Source organism: Gossypium hirsutum, chromosome A12 (assembly GCF_007990345.1).
Source record: "Gossypium hirsutum isolate 1008001.06 chromosome A12, Gossypium_hirsutum_v2.1, whole genome shotgun sequence".
Classification (NCBI taxonomy): Eukaryota; Viridiplantae; Streptophyta; class Magnoliopsida; order Malvales; family Malvaceae; genus Gossypium; species Gossypium hirsutum.
This window is the reverse complement of record NC_053435.1, coordinates 76,736,301-76,764,283: the sequence shown is the minus strand read 5'-3', so window position 1 is coordinate 76,764,283 and position 27,983 is coordinate 76,736,301. Positions and strand designations below refer to the sequence as shown.

The following is a 27,983-nucleotide window of genomic DNA, read 5'->3' as shown; positions in this document are numbered from 1 at the left end:
CTCCTTTTATCTTCAAGTGGAATCTTCCTACAAAAAGTGCCTTCAATTACCAATTTTGACTTTGGAAGTTGCCCACTTCATCAACTAGCAAGTAAATGCAAGTTAAATTAAAAATTAATTAATTTTCGTGTGCTTTGTTGCCAAAGTTGTTAGTCTTTGTTTACTTTTATATATGACTAGAAACCCATTAAACTATTCTAATAACTATGATTGGGAATGCTAATTTTTTAATTTCATCTTCGGGTTAATTGCATTAGATGCCTTAAACTATTGTTCAAAATTTAAATTGGTCATCAATAATTTTAAAACTTCTTAATTGAATACTCAAAGTTTCAGTATCTTATCAATTAGGATATTCTGTCAACTTACTAATACTAGATGGATTTTGATGTTGAGTATATTTAAAACATGTGACTTAAAATTTAAATACTTGTTATAATTAAAGTAAGTAATGACGGTAGAACAATTGCAAGGCAATAAGAAAAGAAAAATAAAAACACAGATTTTACGTGTAACCCTTTCGGGAAAAAATCATGTGTAGAGGAGAAGAAATTCACTAATGAATGATACAAGAGGAGTTTCGACTACATTTATTTAAGGGTTGAAAAATCTTGCTCTAATCAAAGTCAAATAGTAGGAGTTGCCCACAGATCCCTTTATTTCCCACTGTATTTATTTCTTCAAAAAATGACGAGATTCGAGTCACACAATATCTATAATCAATATTAAGAAATTTATATTCATTTTGTTAGAGTATATATATATTTATATGTTCCCACCGACAACTAAAACATATATATATATAACTCATGAATAACAACAACAAAAATCATAATTTTGATAATCAATATTAAGAAATTTTTAATTATTCATGTGATGATAGAAAGCACCTTTTACTTTCTTATAATTAAAAGGGATTATTTCGGTACTGTTCCAACACAAAATTTCACGTGACTAAGTCTAAAACAAGAAAAAGAAGCAGCAGCTTAAAACAAAGGCTAGTATGAAGTTCCCTGCAAAACGTTCTGATCAATTTAATTTTACTCTTAGGGACGAAACTTCCCTAGTATGACACCAGCAAGAATGTGTCCAATTTGCAGCCATTATTGTTTTTTTATTTAGTTTAAATTTTGGTTTTGGTCCCTTTATTATTCTCAAGTTTGAGATTTAGTTATCATACTTCTTTTTTTTTTAAACAAAGTTATCATACTTTAATCTGACATAATTTATTCCTCTTATCATTACTTAGTCCAATAATTAAAAATTATCATTATTTTCTTATAGGGGAGGAGAAAGGGACCAAGGTTTAAACTCGAGATATGCAGGGATAAATAAAATTTTGAGAGACCAAAGGATAATTTTATAAATTTTAAAAGGACTCTAGAACTAATTTACCTTATTTGAGAGGTCAAGGTTACTGCTTGCCCCATCTAAACCCCTAGAGGTATGATGTCAACTAATAATTAAAATCAACACAATTCTTTTTACCACTGTATTAATGACTTTGCTATTTTGTTTTCCTTTGATTTTGAAAGAATATTTTTAAGTAAAAAAAGAATTTATATTAGTATGGTTGAGGAAGGCCGGCTCTTTTTTGTTAAAGTTTTTAAAGTGTTATTCGTTGGACAGTCAATCAATTCTTCCAACATACGGTATTGTCCTCGTATCATGTTGAGATTTTGTCTCCCACCTTAAGGGGACATTCACTAGCTCAAGTGGTACCATATCTCCTATGCAGTAACCTATATGCCAAAGATCAATGGTTCAAACCCCAACAAGAGCGAAGACATTCATGTTCAATTCGTGAGTGGTCATGCGTCTATGTACGATTTCCCTCTATAAATCATACACCGATATGATCTGGGGACAATATCTTAACATTGCTGGGGGATCAACCAACTAACTACCCTACAGACAACTTCAAAGACTTCTCTTGAAGAAGTCAACCCCTTGCAACAAGTATATTATTAATGACATTGTAGAAGTAGAGGGACCAAAATCAAAATTCAACCATTTCAGTTGGTCTAGAATAAAACTAGGTCACCCCACAATATTGGCGTTGTGGCAATGTGCAGCCAACCTTAAATAACTAAACTTTTTATTCACACTTGAATCAAACAAACTCCCTTTTTTATTCAAAGCAGCGTACGTAATGTGCAGCAAAAAACAAGCACGATAAAAGAATATAACTTGTTAGCAAATTTGACATAACAGAGGCCGCAATTTAAATACCATTTGTTGATTTTATTCTCATTTTTCTAAGAATGCACGCAATCCCTCTACGATTCTTGTCCCAAGTCCGAACAACCATGGAAGCTGCTCGTGTCTGTAAAAAAGAATACTTTGAACTGACAACAACCCACCAATTTACACATACAATGTCTTGTTCTTGACATATATACATACATCTGTATGTTACCATAGTTTCCTCACTATATTATTCGCTTTTTTCATACTTGTTTTGATCAAAGAAGACAAGACATTTAAGTGGCTTCTAACTTGGTACTGACAATTGTTTTAAGTTAGGGCAAGTGTGTTGAAGTAGCAAATACTCTCTATTCATTCTCTGTCTTTGTTATCTATAATAATTCTGTTTACGGAAGGATTGTTGGATTATGTTCGTGTTATGACATTTGCCATATGAATCTATGAGTGAAGTGAGCAAACCTTTTTACGGGATTGGAATTGAGTTATAAATTTTTGTGATGATCAAAATGTAAATTTACCATTATATTGACTTATAACTTTATAGTTTTTGGAAGATCCTAATTAAAATATAATCATTTTGAAACAAAATACTATTTTATCATATATTTTATAACTTTCAAATGTCTAAAAATATAAATTTTCAATCTTAGAGAGTCAGGGCCCTTACACCGGCCTCATATGAATCCTTGACTAGTCAAAATGGGATCAATTCATCTCCAACTTTAAATAACAGTACATATAGAACTGTATTTTTACGGAAGGTCGAACATATTCAAAATAAGTTCTCACAAGCAATTGTCAAAATGTACTAGTAATGAGGTATTGTCTATTTGGGAAGTGAAACTTTCCTCGTGATTTTGTCTTATAAAAAAAATTACTTTAAGGAAGAAGGTGACTTTTGTTATGTATAGTCACAATCCAATACTTAACTAATTGATGTGGGATCAATTCCCCGTTAACAAACTCATTGCAAATATAGTTCCAATCATCACTTATGTAAATGGTATTGATTCCTTGTATCAATAATGCCATTGTTTAATAGTGAAAATTGAACTTTTCTCAAAGAAAACAGTAATCCATAAAATTCTGTAAAGTGAACTTTACATTTAATGACCAACAGAAATCCCCAACAATTCTCATATCAAGTGTTGATTCATTGCATTTCATAGTTGCTCGTTTTAGAGTTTGAATCTGAATTTTTTTTAAAAGACTATATTTGATAATTTTTGGTCAAAATGTATTTTATTTTGTTACATAAAAGTATCAAGAAATGAACCATCTAGCAATGTTCCCTGCATGCTTTACAGTACCTTGTTCCATATCATTCCCCAAAATGTCTATTCGAAAAATCATTTCAATGTGAAAATGATGATTATCATATCAGAAATTGGTATCATGAGATAGGGCATAGCCGTATGTGGTGGATGAATATGGTGCCCCTACTCAATGCACATAGGCTAACATGCCTATGCATATTGCTAGTAAAAAGCAGGATTTGCCCAAGACTCGCTGATTGAAATGGTTGGTTTTGAATTAAATTTGATATCATTTTAATTCATTTTTTATTGGGATGGGATGAGATCTAATTCTTAACTAAAATTGAATTAATCATATCAAGTTTTTAAATTCGGGTCATGATTGACAAATTTAGTTTATTATGTCATGGATCATTGTGTTAGGCTTAGAGGTGTAATGGAGTTGAGCCGAATCCGAATAGTAGCAAGCTCGAGCATGACTCAAAATTCAAGGCTCGAGTTAGAACATACATCAACTTATAAGCTCGAGCTCGGCTCAAGACAAAATCGAACTACTCAAGCTCAATTAAACTCATTCATCAATTTTTATACTCAAGTTCAATTGTATTCAAGCTGCAACTCATTTATCCTTGATATCTTTCTATATAATAAAAGTGAAAACATAATTTCATAATATATAAATATATTGAAATTGAAAAGCTCCGTTAAGCTCACAACCCATTCCAATCAAATATATGGCTTGGTAAATAGTTCAAGAAAAACTTACTCGATAATTACAACTCAATTAAGCCGAACTCAAATAACTTACTAGCATCAATACTCCTATTTGTGAAAAACACATGTGATGAAGATGTACAGACAAGAGATTGAAAGAGTAGTAGTACTTTACTCATTGCAAAGCGAGAATTGTCATCCTTAAGACACTGGACATGCTCTGTACTATGTGCTCTCTGGTTCATGCCCATGCCTAGTTTCTATCAATTTTGAATTGGTCTTAACTATAGTGAAAAAGACATGATCTTAATGTGCCCCCAAATGCTTGTACTTTTACTTGCTATCATCCATGTAATGCAAGAAAAGGCCACCACTTCCTTTCCCTTTTTTTAAAGTTTCATATTTTTTTCATATTAAAATGCTATATTCAATTTTCATAAATTCATATGTAAATGATTAATAAAATTCTTTAATTCAACCATTTATACGTGACAAATTAGCACAAATCAACTATTAAAGTTTGTGTGTTCATCCACAACAGGATTAACCTTTCAATTTTCATAAATTAAGAGAACCAAATTATGACAATTTAAAATAGGAAGATATCTTTTCAATTTTCATAAATTAGAGGAATGAAATTCATAATTACACCTAAATTTTAAGTTGCCTTAAGCATTTGCATGGACTTTAAACCAAGGGCAACACTAAAGGAGGATAGGCAAGAGTCTTGCCCCTCCCCTCCCCAAATGAAATATTGTTTCTTTAGCCCTTTTAAAAATTGTAAAATTATCAATAAGGGTGTGCACACAATTGAAAAGGGCAGAAACTTTGAAGTCCAAAGTACCCAAGTTTGAGACCCACAATCCAATTAAAGTTATGGTCTCTAAGCCCCACTAAGAGTTGTTGCCATGTACGAGTTTTAGTCCGATTAATCAGTTTGTAGTTTAAATTGTTCCAGTTCATAATAATTTGATTTTTTGTTCTAATCCTTAGTCTGTTAGTACTATAATAGTTTAATTCTACACTTGGTGGCTACTCAAACATATATTTGTACTTGTACTTTGACTGTACTATAATTGTAAACTTTCATAAAAGATTAATAAAATCTTAATTAATCAAATGGCTAAATAGCATTTCGACCCCCCTTAAAACTTAAATTTTAATTTTAATTCATTCAAGAATGAAAATTTTATAATTTAATCCCTAAAATTTTACATAAATACAATAATAAACAGTATTTTAACTCTCAAAATTTAAAATTCAAATCTAACTCCCAAAAAATATTTCTTCCACAAAGACCAAGCACAACTACAACTTAATCAAATAGGTATAAATATGGTAAAACTACAATGAAGGCCCTTATACTAGGAGTCGGATTGCATTTTGCCTACTCTACTCAAAAAATGTAGAAATTAGTCTATATACATTAGATTAAAAAGTTTGTTAAAATTTGGTCCATGTATATCAACATGAGGTACACGTGGAATACCACGTCTCATTATCTAGTTATTCTTTTAGTCACACCCATTTTTAACAGTAAAAATAGATAAATTTTTTAATAGAAAATGATCAATTTGCTCTTTGATCTAACGTATAAGAATTAATTTGTTAATTTTTAAGTAAAGAGAGAAGAATGTAATCTAATTCCTAATACAAGGACCTTCACGACAATTTTACCTATATATAAATATATATAATTGTGCACATGAAAAAGTAGGATTGGGTCTACCAAACCCTAGCAAAACGGCATTTACTCTCCATACAAAACTCCTTCCTCAATGGGAGGTTGTTAGTTTTCCCCACCCTTCGTTTCCCCTTCTCACATTTCAACAAATAGATCCATAATTAAAGGCAACTTAACCCCCCAAAAAAAAACATTTTTGCCATTCTACTCCTTTTTTTGCTATTTTTCATTTCTTAACCCTTTTTTTACTTTTTATATTTACACCATATATGATGCCAAAAAAAAAATGAATAACCGGCCCAGCCAGCATTGCTAAAGCTACCAACACTGACAATTGGCCCAAATCTCACCCGCGAAGAATCAAAACCGATACTCTTTAAGATTTTAATTAGGTTAAATTCTACTATTACTCCCTATACTTTGTAAAAGTTATGAATTTAGTCTCTTTACTTTTATTTGGTCATTTTTAGTCCTTTGTACTTTTCAATTTTTGAATTTTAAATCTTCACGAACGATAACTATTAAATTCATTCCTTTATATTTTATTATTTCCGAAATCTAATGAGGAAAACATGTTATTATATGTGTAATATCACGTAAGCTTATTGTTTATTTTCACATATTATTAGAATGATCATCATTTGCATCAAAACTGAAATTTCTAAAATTTAATAAGGATAAGGACTTAGAATGATTTAGTTGAAAATATAAACTAAATCTATAATTATACGTAGATTACAAAACTAGAAATTAACTTTAAATAGACTAAAGTTGATCTATTCAAAAAGTATAAGAACTAAATTTGACAAATTAAAGTATAAAAGAATTGAAATTTTTATTTAATTAATTTATTTATTTCATTAGTATTGACACGTGGAGAAGATCATTCGTCTGTCATTTGTTATACGTCACAGCCAAGTGAAAAAGAATACGCCGTGTAATTTTGGTTTCATATTCTGCTTCTTCTATCGTAACAACAAATCCCAGCAGTTTTATTGACTTTGTACAAAAGCAAAACCGGCCGGTTTATTCCTAAAATACCCTTAAAGAGTTATTCTGTTTTCTGTTAATGTAAAGGGTAGTTTAGGAAAATTAAAGAAAACAGAGGCTCAAATTAATAAATAGACAGAAAAAAAAAACGGGTAAACTCTCGCATGTTACATGTTCTCTTTTTTTGTATACGCTTTTTTATTATTCTTTTTCAGTTTTAAATGAAAATTGGTAAAAATACCTTGGAGGGCTTGTATTAGAAGTTAAATTGCATTTTGCTCTTTCTACTTAAAAAATAGATAAATTAATCTTTTTATGTTAGATTAAAGAGCAAATTAATTTTTTCTGATAAAAATTCCATTTATTTTTGTTGTTCAAAATTGGTCTATATATATCAACATAAGGTACACATGGCATGCCATGTTTCCATTATTTGAGTATTCTGTCAGTTTTTAATAGTATAAATAGATTATATTTATAATAGAAAGGACCAATTTGCTATTTTTTTGATAGAGGGAGCAAAATGTAATCTTACTCTTAAAACAAGGCTTCCATGAGAATTTTACCAAAAAAAAGAAATTGTTGTTTCTCTGTATATATCTCTTGGTGGAGGAATGCTTGTCAGTTGTCACCTACTCCTTTTTTTAGTTTTTGCACTCTCTTTCCATGCTTTCTAAAGAACTATCTCTTTCTCTCTCTATACCACCATAGATTTTCAGACATAAACATAAAATATTAAGCTGTGTTTTTTTTTATTTTTATAGGTTCTGTTTCTGTGTTGTAATGGAGAAACATAGGTGTAAGCTTTGTTTAAAAAGCTTTATAAATGGAAGAGCTTTAGGTGGTCATATGAGGTCTCATATGTTGAATCTTCCAATTCATGTGAATCAAGTGAGTCAAGAATCCGTGTCAGCTTCAGCTTCATATTCATCTGATGAAGATGATGATGATAAGAAGGAACAAATTTATGGGCTTAGAGAGAATCCAAAAAGAAGCGTTCGTATGGTAGATCCTGAGTTCATTGATGCTGGTTCGGTTGTTGTTCAAGATAGAGAAAGTGAAACTGAGTCATCCAAGAACTTAACTCGGAGACGATCAAAACGAACTTGGAAAACATTATACCAACACGAAGAAGAAGAAGTCGTTAAAGTTAATATCACTGAGTCAGTGAGTTCGATCTCTGATACCACGACCGAAGAAGATGTTGCTTTTTGTCTTATGATGCTTTCAAGAGACCAATGGAAACAACATGATGAGCAAGAGCAAGAGCAAGAGCAAGAGCAAGATGATGAATCCGAAGAAGAAACAGAGGAATCGGAAGAGTACTTAAAATCAACCAAACCCAACCGATCAACTCGTGGTAAATACAGATGCGAAACGTGTAACAGAGTATTCAAATCGTATCAAGCACTGGGTGGACACAGAGCGAGTCACAAAAAAATGAAACCTTACTCCCCGGCGACGGAGGCAATTCATGAACCACCGGAAAATGTGGGTACTTCCATCCCGGAAAAGAAAACACATGAATGCCCTGTTTGTTTTAGAATCTTTTCATCAGGACAAGCTTTGGGTGGACATAAAAGATCTCATGTAACTGGTCAAGTAATAGCAACATCAACAACTAAAACAGCTGTTACAAGTTCCAAAAAGTTGGGAGATAGTTTAATAGATCTTAACCTTCCTGCTCCAATGGATGATGATGATATTAGTCAAATTGAACTTTCTGCTGTGTCTGATGCTGAATTTGTCAAACCATTTTAATTTTGATGATCCAAAAGGTATTTTTGTTCTAACTGTAATTCTTTTCTTTCATATTATCTTTCTATCTTCTTGTTTTTGTAAGAACTGATTATTTAGAGACCAATTCCCAAACATGTTTTTGTTTTGTTTATTTCACTGTTGGATTACATTTTTCTGGGTTCTGATCACTCTACTAACTTCAAACTTCAAAACCACTTGTCTTCCTTTTCAAAAACAAAACACCGGTTTTTTTTTTAATTACAAATTCAACAATATTTTTTTTAATTATATTTTTTATTTCATTGCATTGCATTTTTGTGACTCATTCTATCTCTCTGCTTGTGTCTGAAACTGTTTCATGCTTTACCTACAAATCTGCTAAACCAGTAGTCTAGAACAAACAGACAATATTTATTTACTTTTTTTTACTCTCATTGTATTCAAACTCGGATTACTAACTTAACTTTTATACGTTATATTAAACGAATAAATTAATTTTTCTGTTAACATAAATTACATGTCACACACTAATTTTTGAGACTAATTTTCCTAAATATACTCTTTTTTAATAAAAGGAACAACTTTAAATTTGACTCATAAATATATATTTTTTATAATGTAATATAAAAAAATAAAAATGTAAAAAAAGGGTAAAATCCCCTGTTTTGTTTTTTTTGAGAGAATAACGTGTCTGGTTTAGCTTGACTTTAGAAACGCAAAGTATCCTTTATTTTCATTGGATCAATAAAAACAATGAATTAAATCTTGGGTCAGCTTCATTAAATTTGTAATAAATGTATTAATGAGTTCACACCTTTTTTTATTACAAAATGTCCCCTTTTTTTTTTATTTTAGGGATACCCCTTTTTGCATTTACGTTAGTTTTATGTACTAGTAATAGGCATAGAGCCTTCTAATGGACCAATTCCAATTTGCGACACCTTATATCATGGGCGAAGTTAGAACAAATTATTAAGAGGTTGGATAAAATTTTAATTTTTTATAGTTTACATCTTTATAATTTGTAAAGGATTAAATCGAATTTTTATAATTTTAGAGAAGCCAAAGTGTAATTTTAATTTTACTAATTTAAAATTTTTAAAAAATTTTAAAGGTCAAAAGAATAAATTTATATTTTTGGGGGGCGGGGCCGCCCCTTGGCTTCGCCCTTGCCTTAAATGGCTGATATTTGACTTTTAAGAGAGTAAAAGTTTCGATTATTAGTTACATATATAAGACATATTATATTTTTAGAGAGAAAATTTGGGTTCAAAAGTTGAAGACAATATTATTAAGATAGATAATCATGAATTTCAAAAATATTAATTTTTATGAACCGTAAAAATAAGTTAACATGCTCTTAAACTATAGTAATATAGGTTAGTTTATGTGAATAGGACAAAAATCATAATGTTTAGGGTTAATACATCACACATTCTCAAATTATGACTCATATTTTAAAACATGAGCAAAGTTAGAAAATTTTTCTAAGGTTGAAATTGAGTTATAATTTTTTGTGAGTCAAAATGCAATTTTACTACCATGTTAGCTTATAACTTTACATGTTTTAGAAAGACTAAATATTTTTTTTATCATTTTTAAGACCTAATATACAATTTTACCATATATTAACATATAGATTTATAGCTTTAAAGAGACTTAAGTATAAATTTCCCATTTCAAGAGGCAAGGTCCCTTCCTACCCCTTGGCATCACCCTTAATTTTCAATTTGTCTCGAAACTTTAACACGTTCCAACTAAATTTCCAAAGTACCAATGTTGTCTTAATTATGTCATTCCAATAGATAGTTGTTAGCATGGATCTCAAGCGTAAAAAGAAAAAAACAAATAGCTTCCCCATACTTTAATAAGATTGTTTATTTTACTAACATGTCAAATTCAAGTTATTCATATGGTGAGTATATAAATTTGAATTGTAGTCCACATGTTTTAAATATGCTTTATATTATATTTGAATTAATATTTAACATTTAAATTGATATTTTTAATTAATACAATAATAATATTTTATGAACTCAATTAAAATATTTTAAAATTTAGAAATCAAATTTAAAATCTAAACCATTAAAAACGTTTGGATATTAATTAAACTTAAAACTAGCATTTGCATGTCCAAATTGCACATGCAAGCATATGGTAAAAGATGCTTTATAAATTATAACTTCTACTGAAATGGAATTGTAAAATTTTAATTAATTAATAAATTTATAATTTTGAAAAGTCATAAAAAAAATTTTATCCATCCAAATGAAGTCAAAGTCTCTACCTGACAAGGGTGGCAAGGGTCTAGGCCTTACAATTTTTAACTATGAATTAATACACAGAAAAAATATTTTGAAAATTAAGATTTAATTTTGTTTTAAAAAATTATAAAATTTTAAACTGAACACATTAAAGAATTTAAATTTAATTTTAGTCTTTCTAAAAAATTGATTAACTTCCCCCCTGCTGCCTGCTCCCATAGTGCGGCGCTAGCAGGATATGGGTGATTGATGTAGCACAAATTACATGAATTTAAGCCTGAAAAAGAATCGTACAAGTGTAGTGGAGAGGTGCAATGCCTTCAATGTTAAGATACAATGCATATTTGATCTAAACACAACTTATATGTTTTAAAATTAAAAAGAATAATCCAAGATTCTCGACCAAACTTGTAACTTTTTTTTATATTTATAAGGATTAATTTATTAATTTTTTTTTGATAATGTGCAAACTTCAATCTAACTTAATGGGATACTCATTTTGATTTTAACTCAGATTTTTATACCTTTTATTATGATCTTATCTTGAATCTTATTTCTTAAAGAAAAATTAATACTAGACCCCGAAAAAAGAAAAGAATCCTTGATTTGTCTTGAAGTATTAAATAAATTTTTCTTTAATTTTTATAATATTAAGCAAAGGGAAATTATTTGATACATTGTCACTGGAGAGTTTTTAAACTCTATAAGTAATGTCTAAGAGGTTGACAAGTGCTCTATAAGGGTAATTATACACAAATAATAACATCGAAAAGTGCTTATTAAAATCACAAAAAAGCTATATTGATTTATTTGGTTCACTAAGTACTTTACTAAGAATGTAATGTTGAATTTCAAAATTACCCTGTCAATAAAATACAAATCAATAGTTAACGGTAAAAGTACCATATATAGAGTCATTGTATTAGAAGTTGGATTGCATTTTGCCCTCTCTACTAAAAAATAGGCAAATTAGTCCCTATACGTTAGATCAAAAAGTAAATTGGTCATTCTGTTAAAAATTTTATTCGTTTTTACTGTTAAGTATTGGTCCTTGTATGTCAGCATAAGGTACACATAGCGCCACGTGTCATTGTTTGGTTATTATGTCAACCATACCAGTTTTTAACAATAAAAATGAATAAATTTTTTAATAGAAATTACTAAATTACTCTTTGATCAAATGTATATGAACTAATTTATTTATTTATTTAATAAATAGCGCAAAATATAATCTTACATCTAATAGAAGGCTCTATGAAGTTTGTTCCAATATTTAACACATTAAATCATTATTATTTAAAACCATATTATATATAAATAAACAGTAAAAAAAACAGTGTAATTAAAGCTAACAATATATTATCCCTCTGCTGATACAGAAAAAAGGAAAACATAATATCCTACTATTTAATTATAGCATTAAATTCCATCAACATAAAGTCAAACTAAATTCTAGATTTGTAAAAATTGAAAAAAGCAAGGTCAATATTTTCACACTAAGCTTTTTTTAAGATGATGCCACAAAATATTCTCATATTCTTTTAAGTATAAATACAATAATAGGTATTGGAATAAATATTAATTTAAAAATTAAAATATATTCAATTTTAAATCATAATACATTCTTGAAAATATCACATTTGAGGATCAAATTAGTTGATACAATGCAAGTGGGTTTAATTAATTTTGTATATTTATGTAATTTTATATGGAAAACTTTTAATTTTTATTAACTGCTAATACATATTGTATACACAAATAGTTATATTTTTATTTTATATAAAAATAAATTGATATATTTATTTATTTGAATATATATAAATAAATCAAAATTAAGTTTTCATCTATACATTTGAGACACAAAGAAAGTTACATATATAATTGTATATTAAATCAAAATTTATTTATCAAATTATACATTAAATCAAAACTCATTTAAATTTTATAATTTATTCTTCAACTATTTTGTGATACTTATCTATAAGGGTGACCTAATCACAATAGGTGTAGGAATAGCAATGGCATGACGGGTTGAGTTGGTTGGCTGACTGCCCTTTCGTGGTTGTGATTTTGTGATGCTCATACCAATTGATAGGTCAACTTTTTCTTACCACTCAACCTATTAAAAAGTAATAGGGTTAATTACAATACATCCCCCAAATATTATGTGAATTTCAAATTAATTTCTAAATGTTAAGGCGTTTTACTTGAGTTTTTAGAGTATTAAAATATTAGTATAGTATCAATCAAGTCTTTTAGGTAGGTTAGCTGTGAATTTTGGTATTATATGCTGGTTTGGATCATACGTTAAGTTTATTTACAACAAGTGAATTGTAAACACCAGTGAACTTATAGAATGAACAATTTGCTATGAAGAATTAGAAAAAAAAATGGTAACAGAATTTAGAAGTTCCATTTTTGAATGGTTAAAATATGTTTCAAGTCGTTATACTCTTCGTACATTTCTAATTTAGTCTTATACTTTTATTTTTAAAATTTTAGTTCCTCTACTTTTCTAATTTGAAAATGCAAATTCATTTTTAATTCCATTAAAATTCTTTTGTTTTATTCAAATCCATTACAATGTCATTTTTTTTAGTTACATGGCTTCCAGGTGAGGTTTTTTTATTTCAAAATGTCACATTAACAAATTTAACAAAATAATTTTAACGATGATAACAAATAGACCTAAATTTTTAAATCTGAAAAGTAGAGATACTGATTTTCTAAAAATAAAAATAGAGGGATAAATTTCTAAATGTGCAAAGAGTACACTGGCTTCAAGAATATTTTAATCTTGTGAAATATATCAAAATCCAAGTTGACCACACAATACGTGTACAGTAGAGGCAGAACCAAGGTAGGCAGAGAAATTTAGCTTTCCAAAATTGGTAAATTTGTGGATAGATGTCTCTAGAAATTGTGAATTGTCAGCTATGCAATAGTAAAATTGCACTTTGGCCCCTTCCAAAAAATTATAAATAAATTTTGATCCCTCTAAATTTTTAAGATTCACCTCTGTGTCGAAGTTTTTACAATTTGATCCATATGTTTTAAATATGTCAAATCAACGCGATTGAGCCTTAGCTCAATTAGCACCGTTATTACAACAACTAGAAGGATGTGGATTCACATGCGCTTAAGTGTGTTTTATCCTCTAATTGTTTAAAAAAAATACTTAATCACTGATGGTCAAAAAATTAACTATAAATACGATAAAGACAACCGCACATATTGAACAATAATATAGCTATAGTGAGTAGGGAATACCGTATCCACAAAGACTAAAAGTACTAGTAATTACTGTCTTCTTATTATATACTCGACAAATTGGAGTGATGTGTTTGAATCTAAAGTTACTAAACTAATTTATCTAAGAACGCAACAGAGAATGAATCGATGAAATAATCGAATATTAACCAATGAGATAGACAATACCCAGAAAAGAATTTCACCTAGACTTCACATTTTATTATGAATTTGAATTACGATTTATTCACTTGTGTCTTAATCCATAGAAATCCCTAAATTATGTTAATATCTCTTTCGAGAGTAAGAACAGCTCAGTCTAGGTTGATTAATTAAAATCTCTTTCTAATTAAAACCACTATCTTCGCATTAACTTGATTTATGGATTCCCTTATCAGGTTTGACTCTAATCCGGTAGATTTATGTCGTCTTATTTCTAGGATTGCATGCAACTCCACTCAATTATGCTAGACTTATTCTTAAACATGGACTTTTCCTCCACTGAAATAAGCAAATTAAACATGAATTAATATCTTGGAAATATTAAAACAAGGAATAAACATACATAATTGAGAACAAGAATCAATTATTTATCGCGTAAAAATAGAAATTAGATAAAAGGATTCACCATAGATTTCATCTTCCCTAGGTGTCTAGGGAATTTAGTTCATAATCCTAAATAGAAACATCTCAAAGTCAGAATAACCACAAGACATAAAGAAACTCAATAAAACTTCGAAAGAAATTAAATGGAGATCTTTGATCTTGATGGAGATCCATTTCTGAGTTGATTCTGATGGTGTTCTTCGAGTGTTTTCTTCGATCTTCTTTGATTGTTCCATTATGGCTTCTTTTAATGGATATTTATAAACTTTAGTATGCTCAAAATGTAACGCCCCAATTTTCGGGAATTCTGTGAATGTTGGCATAGGTTTAATTATGTTAGTGGGCCTCTAGAAGGCCCAAGCTTAAGATAGAACCCGGCAATTTTAGTTAATTTTTGTTCCATAAGAAAAAGGGGGTGAAATTATGAAATAGAACCTATATGAAAATGTTTGAAAATGCTATAGGCTAAATTGAAGTGGCCAAATAAATAAGAGTACAAAATAGGAGGATTTGCATGACAAACCTCCCATTTTACATGAAGTGGCCAGCCATCATGTTGTTGTAGACAAAATTTGCACTTGATATCCATAATTTTTGGTACAAATTGATACAAACTGATAATGGATTAGGTAAATATTCCATGATAATGGGTTAGGTAAATATTCCATGATAATGGGTTAGGTAAATGTTCCATGATGGGCATTTCATGTCTTTTGTATTAAAGAATTAAATGGATGAAATATGAAATTTTATTAAAAGAAAAATGGGTGAAAAGAACAAAGTTTTGTCCATCTTTGTTCATCATAGCCTAAAGTTAGAGAAGAGAAAGGAGAGGAGAAAGATCTTGAATGTTCGGTCACTTGGGGAAGAAAAATTGAAGGTAAGTTCATGGTAGTTTGCTTTTATTTTGAGGTTCATGAGTTCTTCTTGATTCTACCTTAACTCTTGAAGCATATTTTGGTTTTTAGTTGTGCTGTGAGAATTTGGTCATGAATTAAAATGAAGGAAATGGTTGTTGTTTCATGTTCTTTTGATGAAAAATGGAAGATAGGTGAAGTTGAGCCAAACAAATGAGCATGCATGTGCCTTAGATGCTAAGGGGAAAAATCGGCTAACATGTTGTGCTTTAAAATGATGAAATGGAGACTATACTTAAGTACCCTCATAGATATGTGATGATTGATTGGTGATATACATGTTTAAATAACATGCATGCAAGTTATGTGTGAAATAGTGAATTTGGTAATAAATCTGCTTGGGACAGCAGCAATAATGTGACTTTGGAAAATCACCATAAATTGTGGGAGGTGAATTAGAAGCTGAATAAATTATGTAATTAAAGCTTGTTGAGTCTAGTTTCAAATGAAATAAACAAGAACATATTTTGAATTCTGTACAATGAGAAATTTGATTCGTAATGAAGAGTGGTCAGATTAGTCAAACAGTGAAACATGGGAAACTTTAAGAAAAATCTGGTATTGATTGGCCATACCAAAAATTCTGAAAATTTTATGGATAGAAGATATATGAGTCTATTTTCAGGGAAAATTAACGGCACTTGATTTTGAGTTTCGTAGCTCCAGTTATAAATAATTTAGTGACTGTTGCTCAGGAAGACAGCTTGCAGTGAAATTATGATTATGTGGTAAACATTGACAAAAATTTGTTAATGAGTTGCTTATTGTTTTCTTATAAGCTTACTATGATCTGTAGGTGTGGTTGGCCGAATATTGTAAGGGGTTAATACGTAGTTCGTATTTGAATAGTTAGATTAATGTGTTAGTAATCCAATTGTAGGCAGTTCGTGTGTGGATCTCGTCAGCATATCGTCGCAAACAGGTGTGTAACTAACACCCACTTTCTTAGTCTAGATCGGCAAAAGTCGAAAAGCCGAAATGCTGAAAATCGGTATTTTGTAGATTTGCGAGTGTGCGAATGCTCGTGAGGTAAATCGATTAATGTTTTTGGTAAGCTGCAAAATTTGGACTGCAAAGTGCATGATTTCTGTGCCCTCGATATTTTTGGGCTTAATGGGCCAAAATTGGAATGATGGGCCAACGGGCCCAATTCAGTAAGAACCCTCGGTAGTGATTCTGTTAGTACGTGAAAGGTAGGAATATGCATAAAAAACCCTAAAATAGATAAATTACTGAAATACCTTTAAAAGTGAAAAATTTACAGTTTTACCCCTAGGAGATAAATTACCGAAATACCCATAGGGTTAAATTGACCTAAATGCATGTTTGACTATTGTTATTTACTGCATGCCATGTTGTTATTATCTGATGCATGAGACTGGGATATAGACGGAGGAAGTACTGAAAGTGGCTTGTCTACGTACTGGAGGCTTTGCCTCAATTTACTGTTAACTGAGCAGCAAGGCTGCAACTGTGGAGTGTTGGGCTGGGTGGGTTGAGCTATTCCCCACATGGAGTGTATGGCTGGTACGGGTGGAGTGTAGTGGTTAGTGGGTTGAGTAGTCTTCCCAAATGGGCTTGCATATGTTTACTGATGTTGCATGTATTTTGAAATGGGCCTATGGGCCATACTGTTATCTGAATAAGGGGCTAAGGCCCAATTTATTGTAATCTGAAAAGGGCTTTGGCCCAGTACCACTGTTACCTGAATGGGCTTAGGCCCAATAGGCTTGAGCTGACTTGGGCTTTGAATGGGTTTCCTTACACACTGAGTTTCCCCAAACTCACCCCTTTTATTTTCATCCACGCAGGAAATCCCCAACCATAGTGGGCTTGGAGCTGTGAGGGAATTCGGAATGGCCACCCGTTTTGAAAGTTTGATTTTCTTCTGGAAAACTGGACATCCTTTTATTTACGTTTGAAGTTTTGGGTTTTTAAATGTAATAAGGCCGCTTAATTATTTTTGATGGTTTTAATATGTATTACTAAGATAGGTATTACTTATTTTAACTGTTGAAATTGGATAGCTTTAGGTCGCGTTTTCAAAAACAACAATTGATTTCAAAATAACACGACAACAAGCAAAACTTCCGCAATGAAAGTATTTTCCAAAATTAATCACTTTTCCTAAAAATGACTTAATCAAATCGGTTTCCTAGAAATATCCATGATGTTAAGGTGTGGCAATGGCGGTATGCATGTCTAGGATTGGATCCGAAGGGAGCTTGGTACTTAAGCAGTCCGATGGACTCACCATCTCTTTTCCGGTTTCCTACCTGGTGCACAGCTTCCATTCACTTTAACCTATAATGAAATTATCTTTTAAAACACTAAGTAAGTTTTTCTGGATCAACAATATAAAATGTTTTGAACGCTTCGATGTGGCATGTCGAATCCGACCATAACGTCTGGGCCGGGTTTGGGGTGCTACACAAAAACCCTAAAAATTGAGTTTTTTCGCATATTTGGGAAGAAGGGTGCAAAATCGACACGAGTTGGCACATGGGCGTGTGGCCAGCCCGTGTGGCTCACACGGGCGTGTGTCCAACCCGTGTTGTAACGACCCTATAGTCTGGGGTGTCGAAAAGTGCCTTTCTGAGACTCTGTTCCTATAAATCGGACTAGTAAATATTTTTAATAAATATTTATAAAGTTAGTTGTGTAGTTAGTTTCCGTTAAATGAATTTTCATAACTTAAGACTTATTATCGTATAAGGACTAAATCGCGTATAGGATAAAATTTAAATTATAGATTAAAAATCAATTGAGGGATTAAAGTAGTAATTTAACAATTTCTTAATATGGTGGACGACATATGTTATATATATATGTTATAATATTAAGTAATTTTAAAAGAAACTAAATATATATATATGTATTATATAATAATGATAATAGTTATATAATATAATAATTAAAGTATAATAAAATGAGATAATAAGAGAAAGTGGATGCATGCAATTAAAAAGAAAGAAAGAAAAAAATAAGAGAGAAAAGGGAGAAGAAGTTGCGGCAACCTTTAAACAAGGTTGAAAATCAAAATTGGTTAGTAATTTAGTCTATTTTCTTGCAATTTTTATATTTTTGGAATCCCGGTGTTAAGTACTACTCGATCCATGTTGAAATTTTAGCAATTATTAATATTTTAAATGTTGTTAATATTGAATAGTTTTAGTATTAGGGATTAAATTGATAGATTTTTAAGCTAGAAATGAAAAAGGATTAAATTATAGAACAAATTGTAAATTTTGAGTAATAGGGGCTAAATTGTGAAAAATTTGAAATTTAGGGGTTTAATTGAAAATGGGAATTTAAATTTAGCTTAAAGTGAAATTAGTATAAAAATATAGGATTAAACGTGAAGAATAAAAATTAGTCTTGGTTAGGACTAAATTGGAATTTAGGCAAAAATTGAGTGAAAATTGAAATAGTCAATATGAAATTAAATTGTGTTGTATTGATGTATTCCGTAGCTAACGTTGTATCGGAATCCTCGACTAAAAAATGGAAGGATAAAATCGACGTCGAATAGCTTGAAATCCACAGTTTGTATTTCTATAATCTAAACCTAGTTATTAATTGTTGTATTTTGATTTAATGCATATGGTAAGTGGTTGGGGTGAGTATTTTGACACTTTGATATTGAATTGAAATTATAGTTGATCGAAATGGATTGAATTGGTATATATATATTATAAATGTATTAATTATTTGAATTGAAATGAATAAATGTGTAAATGTGATAATGTGCAAATATGATAATTAGATATTGGTTGTATTTGGAAAGTGAACTGGAACCCTATTAACTGTATCGGGTTGAGTCGGATATAGATAGCATGCCATAGGATAGGAAGAGTTTAGGGATTTCTTCGACTTTGAGTCAATAAGGCACTGGGTGTCAATTTACTTCAGTTTAACCGATGAGACACTGAGGTTAATTTATATAGCACTGGGCGGAGTTATTACTTCAAATTTATCTAATGAGGCACTAGGTGCCAAACTAGTGTGTTGGTTGGATCTGTGTATCCGTCCGAGTCCGAGTCGTGTTAATAGGGGTAATTAAAAAATAAATGTAACAGCCAATTTTTAGTCAAATTGGAACAGTGGTTTTGGAACCACAAATCTGATGTCAAAATATTTATTTTATTATTATTTTAATGTTTACAGCATGATTGAATGATGGTGTGAAAGTTTCGTTAAGAAATATTATCGTTTAATTAGTTAATTTGATAAAAAGGACTAAATCGTGTAAAGTGTAAAAGTAAAGTTCTATTAGCTAAAAGTATTTAATAGCTAAAGAATCTTAAATTGGAGGTCTTTATGTTGTAATTAGACCATGATTAATGCAAGTGGACAAGTATGGACAAGTATTAAGTTATTTTCATGTTTTATAACTAAGGTTAATTTTGTAAATTAGTAAATTATGATAATTAAAAAAAATAAAAGAAGCCATCATCTTTTCTTCTTTATTTTTGGAACCAAAAATTAGGGCTAAAAGAATCCATTTCTTTTCCCTTAATTCGGCTATGCTATCTTTGCCAATTAAGGTATGATTTTTGTCTCGTTTTTAATGATTTCTATGTTTTTGAGATCGTTGAAACTAGGTCTAGCTAGCCCAGGGACTATTTTGCAAAACTATTAAAGATTTTGAATGTTTCCATTGATGAATAAAAATTATTTTTTAAGTTTCTTGATAGATTATGAATGCTTGTTGATAGATATACAAGTTTTGTTAAGTGATTTTTAGTGAAAATGCAAATTAGGATTAAATTGTGAAATGTGGAAACTTTATGGTTAAAATGTGAAATAAATAAAAATTATGGGCTTTTAGGGACCTAATTGTAATTTGGATAGCATGGGTTGGTATTGAATTTCATGAATTTGTGATTTTATGAAATAAGGACTAAATTGTAAAGTTGTGAAATTCTAGGGCAAATGTGTAAAAATGCCTTAAAGTGAATTTTTGGACTACATTGATTAGTGAGATAATTAAATAAGCTGATTTCGATTACATATAGATCAAGAAAAGTGAAACTCGGATCTAGATCGGGAGGAAAAACAAAATTCTTGACTAATCGATTAGTTTAGCCGTTTTTGCATCCGAAGGAAGTTCGTATGTAATAAGCATTGTTATAATTATGCTTTAAATGTTTTGATATTGCATAAATTGTGTATACGAGACTACAGTCGTGTTCGACGACAATTCGACTAATTATGTGCACTTAGTGTGCGAAATCAAGATAGCTTCAGCTATATATATTTGCACTTAGTGTGCGAGATCGAGATAGCTTCAGCTATATATATGTATATTGGCACTTAGTGTGCGAGATTGATACAGCTTCGGCTATTTATTTGGCACTAAGTGTGCGAGTTTCCCGAGTATCTAAAAATATTCCGATTGGTTTAAGAGATATGTGAAAGATGTGAATGAATATCAGTTAAATATAGGAAGGTACACGTATGTACAGGAACCGAGTAATACACTGAAAAGATGAAAATTATGAAAATTACATCTAATTTGGTGGATGCAAATGTGGTATGTTGATGATTCATTATGAGATATGTTATGTTATGTTTTTTTGGCTTAATTTGAGTTTATATGATAAGTTGATATAAATGTTATATGAACTTACTAAGTTATAAAGCTTACTTTGTTTATTTTTCCATGTTTTATAGTGAATTCAAAGCTAGCTCAGATTCGGGGATCGTCGGAGACTCCATCACACTATCCAACTATCAATTTGGTACTTTTGAGCTTGTGTTTTGGTTATATGGCATGTAAAGGATTATTGTCATTTTGGTTATGAGTTGATAATGATTTTGGCCATTTGAAATGGCTTGTAATTGTATATGTTTTGGTTTGTTTATATAGTCAAGAATAATGGCTTATTTTGGGTTATTTTGGTATGCTACAATCATGTATTTATATAAGTGTATGTGGCTTGTGTGATGTTTTGAATGGTTGAAATGTTTAAGAGTATAGAACAAATGATGCATATTAGTTAATAGTGATTTTGATGATTTGAGAAGATAAAGATTGATATGGACTTAGATGACATAATATGATATTTATGTTTTGTATTGATTGATATGGAAATGATATGGCCTATCTTGTGACTTGAGTGTATTGAAGATGATGGTATAAATGTACATGATTTAGGCTTGAAATGGATGGTTTAAGTGTCTATTTTTATGCCATAAATTGTGCAATTTGGTTTGGTATAGGTTTGTGCAAGTTGGGTGGCAACATGGCTTGGTAAATAGCCTATTTTTGTCCACACGGGCAGAGATACGAGCGTGTGTCTCAGCCGTGTGTGACACACGGTTATGTTACACGATCGTATGTCCCCTAGTGTTGAAATAAAAATCAAGTCAGTATGCTCCACACGGCCTCACACAGGGGCATGTGACTTAGTCGTGTGACATAAGCCAATATACCCTACAGGTTTGGCACGGCCTAGCACACAGGTGTGTATGGCCATTTTTAGGGCACACGGGATAGCCACACGAGTGTGTGTGTTGGCCGTGTGACCCAAGTCAGAGAGTTATACGGGGTCAAACAAGGGTTGGGATATGACCATGTGCTCCTATTTCAAATATCCACACAGCTTGTGACACGAGGTGTCATACGGCTGGGCCACACGGGCGTGTGTCTCTTATTTTGAGAAAAATTTTCTAAGTGTTTTAAGAATTTTCGAAGTTATCAGTTTATCCCGAACAATTCCTAATGTATGTTCTGGTAATGCCCTGTAACCCTATTCCGGTGTTGAATACGGGTGAGGGGTATTACAATAAAGTTTTGTAATCGATATTGAATGATATTGTATGTGAATTGAAAATAAGATAGTGATTTGAAACATAAAAAAATGAGATATGTTGTGATTAAATGAGATACGTGAGTTATGTACTCATGAATTGAATATTGAATGGATAATGTCATTGTATAAACAAATGTGGTTTGATATGTGAAAAGCTATTTATATAGCAAGTGTGTGAATTAGGAAATTTGTTAAACAAATGAAATATGACAGCATGTGTAAATTGAATATAGTATGAAATAATATGCTATTATGTATGAATTCAAAAGGTTGGCATATGGTAGTTGTATTCTTAGACATTAATATGTGTTTAAAATTTAATTGTGCATTTTGTATTCTCTTGTCTTTAAATGTTCGGATTATAGAAATATCATTGAGTTTTATTCAGCGTACGGTTTTGTTTTTCCCCTGCACAGGTTAGATACTTCTCTTTTGATCGCCGATTCAGCATCCAACAACGATCCCGATCTCAAATGTGGTGATGTTTATCTTTTTGTGTTAGCATGTACCTAGGATGTCTAGTTGATAGTTATTTTGCGGATAAATTGTAAATGAAGTTATAAGTGTAATGCTGGTTGGAGTATATAAATGTATGTTTGTGATTGAAGCCATAATTTGGCATGTTGTTTTGAACCAATGCTTGTTATGTGCATGTGAAAATAAGTTGATGTTTTAGGTAGATATGAGCTAGGCCAAATTGATGGATTTTGGCATGTTTAAAATTTTGATTTGAATGATGCATTGATGATATGTTTTGATGATATAAATGTAGTACCAATGAGGGTACATTGGTTAGGCACCTAGGATGATTGTTTTGACATGTTGCGTGTGTATTTGATCATGTTTTAAATAAATTAAACGAATGGTTTTTAAGTTGCTTAATTCCCAAGCGAGTAGGAAATGATAAACTTGTGGTTTAAGGCACATTTTAGGTCCAAATGGCTAGACACACGGCTAGACACGGGCGTGTGGCTTAGCCGTGTGACCCAAGTTAGTGAGTTACATGGGCACAGACACAGGCTGGGACACAACCGTGTGTCCCTACTTCCAATGCCCACACGGCCGAGTGACCCCTACAGTTGAATTTTTCTAACTTTTTCCTAAATTTTTCAAATGTTTCCGGTTGAATCCCAAATCATTTCTAAAGTGATTTTAAGCCCCGAAGGCTTGAATAAGGGACGTTATGCACGTTAATGATGAATTATATTAAGATTTTTGGAAATGTTTTGAAATTAATGATTTAGATTATGTTTACTTGGTAATGCTCTGAATCCCTATTCCGGCGATGGATACATGTTAGGGGTGTTACACGTGTGAAGCTTGAAAACAACTCTTTTTGTCTAATTTTGGTTCGTTTTTTACTCCTTTCGCTTTCAAATGCTCTCCTAAGTATAGAAACATAAATTTAAAAGACTAGAAGCATCAAATTCACTAATTTGCATAATTAATCGTCCAAAAATGCATTAAGAATGAGATTAAAATATGTTACTTTTATAGCTTATCAAATATATCCACACTTAAACGTTTTCTTATTCTCAAGCAAAATCCTCAACTCATATTAAAATTAATCATTCTCAACTTATAATTCTTATCAATAATGTTTTGAAATAATTCGCAAATAATCAGACATTGACAATTCAACTAAAAGAGCACTAAAGATTCAAACAATCCAAGTCGAAGATTTTTAAAGCACGAAACCATAGGTATTTCCCCTTATCTAAGTAATTACCTTTAATTCAAAATCGACAAGAATTGGCATCCTCACTAAAGATTCACTCAAATCACTTAAAGTGTTTAAGGTTCAAGAATAAGCACTTAATAGTTAAACAAGAAAAGTCATTACCATAGGCTTGTGTGAAAATCAAATCTCCACCATTATAAAATGATATGATACACAAATCAAAAGGTCTTTAAGAGGTTGTAATGCGGCTTAGGTTAAGGGTATGGAGAAAGGCCGGAAAATTTGGTTATAATCGAAATTGAATTGATAAATTACCAAATTAGAAAAAATAAACAAGTGTTGAATTAAAAACAATTACATCAATCAAAAACTATTCAAGAATAAAAATGAGCTTCTTCTCAAAATATAAATTTAACTGTTCAAGCTCAATCAACATAGAACTAAATAATAATCAATATTTTTTTTGATTTTTTTATTTTCTTTCTCACTTTTTTTTAGAATAGTCAGAAATAATTCAGCAAATCAAACAGAAGAGCATAGTTAAGCAACTAACCAAATTAAATCTCGACAAAAAAGGAGTCAATAAAACGGGAAATATTCTCAATGAACAAAAAATGAGTTATGGGTTAACATTAATGGGTAAATTAAGAAATGGCGTGTTAGGCTCAACGGGGTTCACTAAGGGTTAATTACGAAGGTAGGCTTTTTATGGGATAAGTGGGTTAAAACCTAAGTGCCTTATCATCTAAGTATATCAAATCAAATGTGTGGTCTTGACATGTATAAACGAAGCAAGTTCTAGAATAACAAATCACATTGACACACTCATAACCAATAATAAAATGAGCAAGAAAAATGTATGCTCTAAATGCTCAAAATATCACAAAAAATCATGGTTTTTTATGCCAATCTTGCAAATCTTAAACTTCAAGATAATACTTCAATTTAGGGAAACAACCTAAAATTTTTAATTTTTGGAAAAATAATTTATCATGCTTGATTCTCTCATATTTTAAAGTTTAAATCGATCAATGCACAAATAGCTACAAATTAATCCAAAACACATTAACAAAAATCCCAAATCAATGAAAATCCATTCTAATGAAAATATGAGAAAATTACTTAAATACAAGACATAATTCAGGGATTTTCTAATAATTATATAAATAACCTCCCCACACTTAAGATGTACATTGTCCTCAATGTACAAACAGATATAATCACAGTAGAAGCAAAATATCATGAGAGAGAGAGAAAACTGAAATTGCCCTGAATATTGGATGGAATCGCTAGAATGGTGAAAAGCGGAATTGTAGGCAATTGAAAGTGAAGTGCATGATTCTGTGCAAACTAAGAAGAAAATAAACACAAATAATGAAGAAGATTAAAAGGTTACAACTCAATTAGAAATAACCATAAAAATAAAAATATAGTTCAAAAGATAATTAATAAAATAAGTCTAAGAAAATAAAAAAAAGCAACTAAAAACAAAATATAAAAAGAAAAAGAAAACAAAATATAAAAAGAAAAGAAATAAACTTAATGATACTAATAAAATTAAAGGTAATTGTAAGAATAATAGTAAAAAAATACTAAAAATAATAGAAATAACATAAATATTAATTTTAAAATCTAAGTATAAGATTAATAAAAATAATAAAAAAATAGATTAGTAAAATAAAAATAAATAATATAACAAATAATAAAGAAAGAAAATAAAGAAAATGGTAAAAGGGGAAGATTGGCGGAAGACGGTGGTCGAAGTTATGATGTGCGTGATAAGTTTTATATTTATGATTGATCGTACTTGAAAACTAACTATTATCACGATAAAGACAAGCGCACCTATCGAACAGTAGTATAGCTTATAGCAAGATCGAAATGTCGAACCCAAAGGAACTAAAAGTACTAGTATTAACTTTCTTTTTATTATCTAGCCTAAGAATTTAAGGGTGTTTTTAAACTAAACTAATTCACTAAACTAAGAATGCACAGGAAGTAAATTGGGGAAATACTTTTGGGAAAACTGATTGATTTAGACAATACCCAAAGAAGAATCCACCTAGACTTCACTTGTTATTTGACTTTGAACTAGACGATTTATTCACTTGACTCGATCCGTAGAAATCCGTAATTTATATTATTATCTCTCTCTCGAGACTAACAACGTCTAACCCTAGGTTGATTAATTGAAATATCTTTCTAATAAAAACCCCAAGTGTTGCATTAACTCGATCTATGGATTCCCTTATTAGGTTTGACCCTAATCCAGCAGATTTATGTCGCTCTATGTCTAGGGGTGCAATCAACTCCGCTTAATTGTGCTAGATCTACTCTTAGACAGGGACTTTTTCTCCTCTGAATAAGCACGTCAATACTTGAATCAATATCCTGGAATATTAAAGCAAGAGTTAAGAACACATAATTAAGAACAAATCAAGTTTTTATAATATAATTCTAAATATAGTAACAAGATCCGTCTTAGGTTTCATCCCCCTTAGGTATTTAGGGGATTTAGTTTATATGTGTAAAAGAAAACATCTCAGAAGAATAATAATAACAAAACATAAAGAAACCCAAAAACCCCTGAAGGAAATTGAAGGAAGATCTTCAGTCTTGAAGGGAGGTCTTCAGTCTTGAAGGAGAATCCAGCTTCTGAGATGGATCAATCGGCTTTCTTCGAGTAATTCTTTACCTCCCACTCTATTTATTTTCTCTAGGTGCCTCATCGGGTGTTTATATAGGCTTTAGAATGCTTCAAAACCCTCAAAAATGGCCTTTTTCGAGTAGAACTAGACTTGGGCTCGACAGGGACAAGGCCATGTGCCACACCCGTGTGGGGTGGCTTAGGCCGTGTTAAAGTTTGCTAAGTAGACAAGGGCGTGTGGTCTCCCCATGTAAGGAAGTCCAGGCCGTGTTGATTTCCCACATTGACCCATTTTCTCTGTTTTTGGCCCGTTTCTCGCTCTTTTTGCTCTCCTATGCTTACCTAAGTATAAAACATGAAATTAAATGATTAGGAGCATCAAATTCCACAAATCTAATGATAATTCGTCAAAAAATATGCTAAGCATGGGATAAAAATATGTATAAATTATGACTTATTAAGTTACGACTAGAGGTGTGCATAGGCCGGGCTACTCGGCCCGGCCCGAAGGCCGCCCGAAAAATGGAAGGTTTGGGTAAAAATATAGGCCCGAAATATGGGTTTGGGCAAAATAACAAGGCCCGTTTAAAAAATGGGCCGAGCTCGGGTAAAACTTTTTTAGCCCGGGCCTGGCCCGAATTATATACTAAATATATATATATTTTATTTTTAATCATATTTACATTTTATTTTCAATTTTAATATAATCACTTTTTATTATATTTTCAATTTATGTATTGTTTTAAGAATTGTTTTAGTATAATTTTTTATTTGTTTCTTGTTTTAATATTTGTTTTAAATGTATTTGATTTATTATATTTTAAATTTTTTTATTTAATGAAATAAGCTAAAAAAAATTTAATATGGGTCCGGCCAGGCTTGGGCTTAACAATTTTATTCCGAGCGGGGCTTGGACAAATTTTTAGGTCCATATTTCAGGTCGAGCCGGGCTCGAGCCTAGAAAACGGGTCTAAAATTTTGTCTAGGCCCAGCCCAAACCTGGCCCGACTCGGCCCATGCACACCTCTAGTTACAACGAGGGATTGCGCATAGAAGGCGATGTCATGCGTGGGTGGGGGCGGGGTTTGTCGACTATAGGGAGAAATGAGAGGAGTTGGGTGATCGGAGGAAAGGGGTTGGCTTGTTTGGGAAAGAAGAAAAAAACAAATTGAAGAAGAAATTTTAAGGTTTGGGCCACACGACCATGTG

At 31.0% G+C, this 27,983-nt stretch overlaps 1 protein-coding gene across 1 annotated transcript; it reads left to right on the top strand.

The window, feature by feature from the left end:
- Positions 1 to 7,479: 7,479 nt before the first annotated feature.
- LOC107924123 (zinc finger protein ZAT9) lies at positions 7,480 to 8,743 on the top strand. The gene has a single exon (XM_016854429.2). The coding sequence runs from the start codon at positions 7,636 to 7,638 to the stop codon at positions 8,611 to 8,613; it is 978 nt and encodes a 325-aa protein (XP_016709918.2). The 5' UTR covers positions 7,480 to 7,635; the 3' UTR covers positions 8,614 to 8,743.
- The last annotated feature ends 19,240 nt before the right edge of the window (positions 8,744 to 27,983 follow it).